The 9,203-nt window shown below is 35.1% G+C and overlaps 1 protein-coding gene across 1 annotated transcript; it reads left to right on the forward strand.

Moving 5' to 3' along the window:
* The first annotated feature begins 435 nt into the window (after positions 1 to 435).
* LOC114403030 (glucosidase 2 subunit beta-like) lies at positions 436 to 8,840 on the forward strand. The gene is made up of 17 exons (XM_028365745.1): positions 436 to 779; positions 906 to 1,022; positions 1,140 to 1,235; positions 1,961 to 2,200; positions 3,020 to 3,246; positions 3,767 to 3,883; positions 4,008 to 4,100; positions 6,304 to 6,634; positions 6,731 to 6,820; positions 6,914 to 7,015; positions 7,119 to 7,176; positions 7,290 to 7,358; positions 7,512 to 7,599; positions 8,024 to 8,085; positions 8,196 to 8,247; positions 8,323 to 8,408; positions 8,481 to 8,840. Exons 1-16 carry the CDS (start codon positions 668 to 670, stop codon positions 8,383 to 8,385), a joined length of 1,917 nt encoding a protein of 638 aa, XP_028221546.1. The 5' UTR covers positions 436 to 667; the 3' UTR covers positions 8,386 to 8,408; positions 8,481 to 8,840.
* Positions 8,841 to 9,203: the final 363 nt, after the last annotated feature.

Here is a 9,203-nt window from a genome sequence, read left to right on the forward strand (position 1 = left end):
ATGACTAAAATCATATTTTTTTAATAAAATTTGAGGAATTAAAATACATTTTTTAATTTGGAATATTAAAATTGGATTCATTGTTTTAGATTTTAGTAACTAAAAACATAATTAAGCCTAAAAAGAATGAAAATAAAAATCTTATGTTAGAAATTATAATTATAATGGTACTAAAAATTGTAGTAATTAACACATCACTTGGTTTTAAAAAGAAAATTCCCAACAAAAAAAAATGGATGTTTCATTTGCAGTTATAAATATTTTAAATCTAAAAGATTGATGCACTAATACAAGATTTTATTACCTAGAAAAAAAAAATATACTGCAACACTTATTTCAATACAAATCCGACATACGAAAACAAAATAAGCACAAAAGTAAAAATCTTGATGACTTTTGCACAAACTTATTTCCAAACTTGCTCTAAGTAGTTCGGGTTGGGCATGGCCCATCTTAAATTACAGTTGCTTCTCGAATCTCATTTTGACACTACAATAGGCCATAGTCGGAAACCGCAAGGTCGCTCCGCTCGCGTCGCCGCATAACACAACTTCCAATTTTCACAACCACCACCATTTAACACTTGATCTAACTACTCATTAGCTCACTCATTAGTATCATTATTCCCATTTTCAATTTTCAATTCACCTTCTTCCTCTGCCAGAACATGAAGCTGCTGCGTCTTCGAATCCTCCTCATTGCTCTGCTTCTCATGTTGTGCGCCCCATTTTCATCTTCTTCCAAACCCAAAGACCCCTTCCTCGGCGTCGCCCCCGAAGGTACCTCTTCTTCCAAGCTCCACGCATCATTTTTCACTACCGTTTTTGTAATTTTATTTTATATTTTGAGATTGTTTTGGTTTTTTATGTTTCGATTGAAGAAATGCGTGTTGCTATTTCTCGCAGATGACGACTATTACAAGTCTTCCGATGTAATAAGGTGTAAAGATGGATCCGGAAAATTCACCAAGGCTCAGTTCAATGATGATTTCTGCGATTGTGCTGATGGCACCGATGAACCTGGTTTTTATTTAAATTATTAATTGTTTAATAATTAATAGTATCTGATTAATTTTATTTGCTTCATATTGGATCATTTGCTGTTTCTGGAATTCTCTGTTTTATTTTTTTGGGGGGCAGGTACATCGGCATGTCCTGGTGGAAAATTCTATTGTCGGAATGCAGGACATTCTCCTGTTTACTTGTTTTCATCTAGAGTGAACGACGGAATTTGTGGTGAGCGCGACGTGTTTATCTTTTTTAATTTTTATGATGATTGTATTGTGCAATTCTTATGGTATGGTTATGAAAATTGAAACAAGGAAAAAGGGTGGAAATTGAAAGAAGAAGAATATCCTAACTGGATAGTTATGCATGAACAAGGTCCTATAAGTACAGGTTTAGAAGGATGTGTTGACTATGATTATGCATTTATTGATTACTTTTCAGTGTTCCATTTGATATATAAGCTAAACGTTTTGGATCTGGTGGATATGTTTTGAGCTTATGGGAATGCTTTCGCTTTATCTTGTTATTCTCACTGGTATTATTTGAGGAATTAATTTTATAGATATATGGCATAGTGATTGGAGAAGCTGGTGGAGTAATGCTGGCTGGCACTTGATCTAGATGGAATTTTTTTTGGACATTGTCATTATAGTTATTCCTTCTATATTTTATAAGTTCAATATGGATTTTTAATTCTGTTACCATGTAACAAGATTGATGAGTATGGAGAGTGCACTAATTGTTTTGATCCTTTTCACTAACATTGTGCATTTGCACATCACTTCTGAAAGTGTTTTCCTTGCTTTTAAATAATGGCATTCAAATTGTCTGTGTTGTAAAGTTAAAAGTGCTGTTATCCAATACATTCCTTGTCTATACTTTGAATTATTGTAGACTTGTGAGTTTTGTTAGCTCTGAAGTAATTTGTTTTGCTTTCCTGCCATAATATGTAGATTGCTGTGATGGAACCGATGAATACGATGGTCAAGTAAAGTGTCCAAATACCTGCTGGGAGGCTGGTAAAGTTGCTAGAGACAGACTGAAAAAAAAGATTGCCACTTATCAAGAGGGTGTCAAATTGCGAAAGCAAGAAATTGAACAAGCTAAAGTAGCTATGGAGAAGGATGAGGCCGAACTTTCAAAATTAAAAAAGGAAGAAAGTATACTTAAAGGGATCGTGAAACAGCTAAAGGGTATCTCTTTTTGGTTCTATCCTGTTCTTGTGAATGCTTTACTTAATAGATATAAACTACATGGAACTTTGGTTTAAGGATTTTGATCATAAAAATAATGATCATCCACACAAAGAAAAAATGGAAAGGAAATGTGTCAAATGTACTTGTGGCTAATTTAAACATGCTACTAATAGGTTTATTTTACATTGGTAAGAGGATCAAGTGAATGCATGGAGAAATCTGGTTAGGGATACAGGAATGAATTTAGTGTTGTGTTCAGTTTGAAGTGTTAGATGCCTTCGTTGGTTTTGCAAAAAACCTTCTGAATGTATAAATTAGGGATTAAGGATGCAGTGAGTGCATTTAGTGTTAAGTTAGTTTGAATTGTTAGATGACTTTATTGGTTTAGCAAAAAAACCTTTTGAATTTATAAATTGAGTACAAATTGGTAAGTGTGCAAGGTATTCTGGACTGTCTGTTTAATTACACATATGACCACAAGCAACTACTTGCAATTGATGAGTGACATATGATGAAGTAAGATCATCATTATCAATGTATTTAGCATGCGAAAGTTGAAGATTCTGCTTTTGGCTTTTTTCAAATTTTATAATTGAGGAGGGGCAGCATTTTACATGTTCTGAAAAGCAAACATGATAAAACATGTTTGACTGTTAAGTTTACAGATTTCATGCTATGTTGTAAACTATATGTAATTTTGATCAGGGAGAAGAAGGAATATACAATTTTTTTTGGAAGTCTTTTTGCTTGTGTAGCAATTTTCTATCCTAGCAGTGGAATACTTTCTTTGACAAATTCCTTTTGCTTACACCACAGATCATAAAGAACAAATAGATAAGGCAGAGGAGGAGGAGCGTTTACAGAAAGAAAAAGAAGAGAAGCAGAAAAGGGAGTCTGAGGAGAAGGCTAATGAAGCAAAAGATAAAGCTGATGAAGATACAGAGCATAGAAATGAAGCTGAAAAGCATTCAGATATTGAAGACAATACTCTAGAAAATAACCATGATAAAATAGAAAATCTAGAGGGTTCTCCTGCGGATCAGGTTTGATTGCATTTGACATTAAGGTTGCAGAACTTGACAGTACAATCATAATGCACCAGACTGAATAATTTTAGTTTAACTTTTGAATGCATTAATCTGGTAATTGTCAATGTGAGGTGACACTATATGTGTGTGAGAAATTTTCCTGATCTTTCATTAACCCTGTCTCATCCTTAGGTTAGTTATCCTATGATAAAAAGAGTAATACCCTGTCATGTTTCTTGATGCAGTGAAATGCCCTACCTCTAAATAACATGTGAATAATGAATATATTATTGCAAGAAAAATCAATTTTTTTTGCTATTAATATGTTTACCTGTACTTGCAAGCACTGGTAGAAAAACAACTAATAATGACTATTTTTCTCCCATCCCACTGTGAAGCAGATTGCTTTGTCTTTCCTATACATTATTCCTTATTTGTGTGTGTGTACACAAGTGCACTTGCATGATCTTGCACTACCCCCATCACGTGGTAGTGGTTTAATTCTTCTATTTTAGCATTCTATGCTTTCTTACAGGATGAAGCAGGGGACAAATTAGCAGATGTACTTGATGATGATGATGATGATGATGATGATGATGAAGCCAGTGATAGTCATGGGAGTGAAGGATCTTTGCATAATAAAGTGGAAGAGGTTTTTTTTTTTTTTGCATTTCTTTTCTTTTCTGAATTTTGGTTAGTTGAAATGACATTTTCTGCCAAACACATAAGATTTAAGACTTGCTTAACATTTTAGTTTGGTTTTCCACGCAATGTAGAATGCAAAAGAAGCTGAGGAAGAACCTATTGTTAAATCTGAAACTGATATAAAGGTCAGAAACAAAGAGTCTTCTGATGAAATCATCAATAAGGTATCTCTCTGGCCCATACTCTCAATCTGCCACGGTATGGTTGGAGTTTACTCTTATTTTACATTCATCTCATAGTTAAATATTTCAATTGATATATACTGCTTGATAGATTCATGATCAAAAATAAAAATAGCATATACTACTAACAAGACTTATAAAAGCATAAATCCAGGATCAATAACTAAAAACGTAAATCTAGGAGCATTATTATAACATTTAAAAATGCATCAAAAGTCAAACCATATATATATATATATATATATTGTGGAAAGAGAAACACGTGTAGATGCAGACAATGACCAGAACCCAAAGTAAAATAATGTGGAAAGAGAAACACACAAAGAATGATGGGGGAGTTGGGGAGAGGCAAAGAAGAGAAGAAGAAAAGGCAAAAGAGATACAAATGAAGAATGGACCCACCCTGGGACTGATTGGTGGGAAATTCTCTCTTTTCCTCTATTTTTTTGGAAATGGAAACTAGTTTTTAGGGTTTCCAGAATTGGGTCTCGCGTGACCTGACCCAGTTAGATGTGTGACTCATTGCAGTAGAATCGTGTGATTCAGCCTCAAAACCACGATTCTTGCGATTCAGCTGTAACTTAGGTGATTCATAGTGAAATTCAAGCACCAAAACAAGTCAGCTTCCGATTTACATCGCCAGCCTCTTGAATTGTATCATGAATTGTACGATACTAGTAACAATGCACTCAACTAATTGCAAGAAGGGCCACTTGCCGCACTTGAAGAATGCCAATAAATAAACCGCAGCTCTTATAGATGCAACAGAAGTTGCAGGTACCAAGCTTTCACTTGTAGCACCAAGGTTTAGGGCATCCATTGTTGCAAGACCACTCCCAGGCACAGGTCTCACATCACAGCAACACAATGGATAGTGGTCAGTGGTCACAGGTCTATTAGATAATGGCCTGGGACTGGGTTTTCATCCCTGTTCCCCATTCTACCAACTGGAAAACTGGGACCAAGCATCTATAGAAGGATCTCATGATCCCACTCAATCCTGCCAATTTTATTTCAGAGGTGGGAACAGAATGCTTCAGTTTCCAAAACACCTTGACATTGATTGTTACCCTTCTTTCTCTTTCCTCCTTAACAATCACCAGTAAATTGGAGGTGGAAAACCATAATGTCATTTTGAATCTACTAACTACCTTCATTGAGATCCCTATCTATGGCACATGAAATCATTTGGCATCGAAGTACATCGACCACTAAGCCCTTATAGGAGAAGAAAATAAGAAGAAAAAATTAAATAAGTTGCTAAAATTAGCTTATGCATAGGCTAATTTGTTGAAGCTTTCTCACTAAGCCCTTATAGGAGAAGAAAATAAGAAGAAAAAATTAAACAAGTTGCTAAAATTAGCTTATGCATAAGCTAATTTGTAGAAGCTTTCTCTTATTAGCTTCTCCAAAAGTTTGTTTTTAACTCGTGCATAAGCAAATTTTAGTTCACGGAGAAGCTTATTTCATTTTTCCTTCTTTTTCTTCTCCTATAAGTGCTTATGGAGAAGTTTATACAAAAAGGTCCAATGAGAATAAAGTTCCTTTTTCCTAACTTCCCACTTCTCATGAAACTGATAGTTTAGCTTACCATATACAATCACACAAAAACTTACAGTTAGAGAAGTCAGCAACCCCCACCTGTGAAGCACTAAAGACTTCTCTGGTTTCTTGAGAACTTTATTTAATCTACGATGACTCACCCAATCATGATGAGCTTTCTCAAAGCCCAACTTAATAACTGAACCACATTTTTGTCTTCTTTGAAGTTTGAATCATTCTCCACCTCATTCACTATTTGAGCTCATGAACCATGTTATAGGAGTCTGAGTGAGTTTGCATCAAGACAATTGTGATGGCTAGAGTTCATCGGTTCTCTGGTATTTAACAATCCTAGCTGTTAGTGTCGTTGCACTTATTTGTAGTCATTGGCACTGAATACAATCACCATTAGCCTTGAAGGTCTATTTCCAACAATATACTGTATGTTATGTGCCCTTTGCAATTCGTCAACCTTCAGCTCTTACTATATCTCCTGTTCTGATGAGATTGTTTTCTTTCTCATACAAACTGATATATTGCATAGTTATGGGTGATATTTTAGCTAAGAAATATCTTCAACTTTGCAATTTTCTTCCGCTTGCCTTTTCTGCTTGTTATTTTCTCTTTGTTGGCATATCTGTAGGGGAATGATGCATCTGAAAATACTGAGGGATTATCAAGGGAAGAATTGGGCCGGCTTGTTGCTTCACGTTGGACAGGAGAAAATACTGATAAGCCAAGTGCTGAACCTGATACAACATTAGACAATGAAGATCGGGAAGATCCAAAGGGGAAAAATAATGAGGAATATGAAGGCTATGCTTCTGAAACTGATGATGACAACAACAAATATGATGATGACAGCCACAAATACGACGATGAAGATGAAGTTGATGATGAATATCGAGAGGATGAGCATGATGACCTTTCTTCCTCCTACAAATCTGATTCTGATAATGAACCAGACTTGTCAGGTTTGTTGTAGATATTACATAATCTTTATCCAAGTTTGATATATAGATGGAGTTGTGATGAGAAAATTTAATTGAACTCATACGGTACCACAACAGATAATCCTTCTTGGTTAGAGAAAATACAGAGAACTGTACGCAATATTTTTCAGGTTGTTAATTTATTCCAGGCTCCAGTGAACCAGACAGGTAGACGTTTAATACTTTTATTTTTATTACCTGTATTTTATATCCACGTAGATGTAACTTAAGAGTTAAGCCTTTCTCTTTTGGGTTCTTTAGATGCTGCTCGTGTACGCAAGGAATATGATGAATCAAGTGCCAAGTTGTCGAAAATACAGTCTAGAATATCAAGTCTGAAGCAAAAGCTAAAACATGATTTTGGTTAGTATGCTGCTAGTAACATTTGTCACCATTATAGCATGAGTTGTAGAAATCAGTTTTGGACTTGATTTGAATAAACTGAAGTAGAACTTAAATATTACAGGTCCAGCAAAGGAGTTTTATTCATTCTATGATCATTGCTTTGAGGGCAAGGAGAACAAGTTACATTATATCTCCCTACCAGTTTACTTTCTCTTTTATTTGGTTTTTTTCTGATTCTGCAAGTTAGATAGTCCTGCTCGTCTCACTTTCTGGTGATGGAAATTTTGTTCAGGTACACTTACAAAGTCTGCCCCTATAAGCAGGCTTCTCAGGAGGAGGGTTATTCCAATACCCGTTTGGGGTAAGGTTTTAGTAACTAGTTGATAATTTTTGTTAGGGTGCTTTTCTTCAGTATAAATAAAATAAAAAAAGTGCAAGCGTCAATTGGTGGAAACAAAGTTCTATTTCCCCCCCTCTAAAAAGGTAAATAATTCAATTTCCTTCTTTTTAACAGGAGCTGGGACAAATTTGAGGATTCGTACAGAGTAATGGTGTTTTCTAATGGTGATAAATGCTGGAATGGTCCAGATAGGAGTTTGAAGGTTATATGTTTTCAAATTTTAAAAATGACATGCAGTCATTTCTTACAATTTTGGCTAGATTATTTTGTCTCTATTCATTCTGTAATGCTTAAATAAACTGTCTTTGGTTAGATGTAGCAAGTGTACTTTTGTTAGATGTAGAAGTGTAATATAAAATTTAATTTTTTCCGTAAGAGCATGTTAATAGATAAATAGTGCCTTCTGGGTATGGGACGGGAAACAGGTGCAGTCCAAATCCAAATGCTGCAAGTTTTTCAAATTAAACTAACAAATTCTTTTTTATAACAAAAACCATAGTAGTCCAGTGGTGAAAATTCTCTGCAGTTGTATTATAGTGCTTAGTGTAGTTGCACATGGAAAGAAGAACTTGAAAGGCTCTAATTTGTGGACCCTCTGGGATTTAATGGCTTTGCGTTTTGAACAGGTCAAGTTAAGATGCGGGTTGAAAAACGAGATTACTGATGTAGATGAACCAAGCCGTTGCGAGTAGGGATTGCTGTCTTGTTTTTCTCTGCTGCTATCTCCTCTTTTTTGTCAAAATTTTCTATGTGATACTCTCCCTTTTTCTCATTGTTGTCTCACTGGCCTCATGGCAGATATGTAGCTGTATTATCTACCCCGACCCTTTGCCAAGAGGAAAGGCTGAAGGTACTTCTCTAATCACATGATAACAAATGTCGTCTTTACCTTGATATGGTATTAATTGTTACCGGAACTTTACAGGAGTTACAACTCAAACTAGACCTTTTGAATTCGGAAATACCAGCAAACCATGACGAGTTGTGAACAACCGGGACAGATTTTAACTGGTAATTTTACTAGGCTGTGATTCTTTTTCTTGAGACTTGAGTCCCGAGTTGATCAAATTTTATTTTGAACAGGTAGTATGATGATCATAGAGCAAATGAAGAAGTGGTGCCCTAAGTTTTGTATGCTAGAGCTTACACAAATATGATATCGGGTGAGGTTAGGGAGAGGCTAGAAGCTGATTTGACTTGGGGTTGGTAATCCTTGTGGTTGTCCAAGTTTGCAACATTCTAATATGACTCATCCCGCACATTTTTCCTTTATTGAACTCAATTACGAAATGGTCTGTGTGCCTCTCCTTGAAATTGTCCATTCCATACCAAAGGATGGATATTTATACTATGCAAGATACTGGACAGTCAGAATTTCTTGAGCCAAAATTATTTGTTGGAATGAGTTCACGTTATTATTGATTCTTACATGGATTTGTGCCATCTGGAATTTTCATATTTTGTTTGCGTGGCCTCTTGAGGAGAGTTAATATATATATATATGGTTTGAGACAAAAAAAAAATCACAGGAGAAAGCCCAAAGGAAACCAGACCAAATTGATGTGAAAAAATTGAAAGTTGATCAATCGATTATGAAAAATGTAAAACTAAGGTCCCGTTTGGGATGGTTGTAAGTTTATAGTTTTTTGTTTTAAAATGCATTTTCAAAACGGAAATGGCAAAAATGAGGTTCAGTTACTTTTTTCCTTGTTTTGAAAACAATTTTTACTCTATTTCAAAAACAATAAAAATGAGTTTATTAATTTCTGTTTCAGTTTTTATCCAACCCTCACATTTCCTTTACTT

This window comes from Glycine soja, chromosome 20 (genome assembly GCF_004193775.1).
Source record: "Glycine soja cultivar W05 chromosome 20, ASM419377v2, whole genome shotgun sequence".
Lineage (NCBI taxonomy): Eukaryota > Viridiplantae > Streptophyta > Magnoliopsida > Fabales > Fabaceae > Glycine > Glycine soja.

Bases quoted from the DNA above. Each gene is read 5' to 3' on its own strand.
- LOC114403030 (XM_028365745.1), top strand. From the start codon at position 668: ATGAAGCTGCTGCGTCTTCGAATCCTCCTCATTGCTCTGCTTCTCATG. The intron at 7,359-7,511 runs GTAAGGTTTTAG...TCTTTTTAACAG, and splicing joins TATTCCAATACCCGTTTGGG to GAGCTGGGACAAATTTGAGG. The intron at 8,248-8,322 runs GTACTTCTCTAA...GGAACTTTACAG, and splicing joins GCCAAGAGGAAAGGCTGAAG to GAGTTACAACTCAAACTAGA.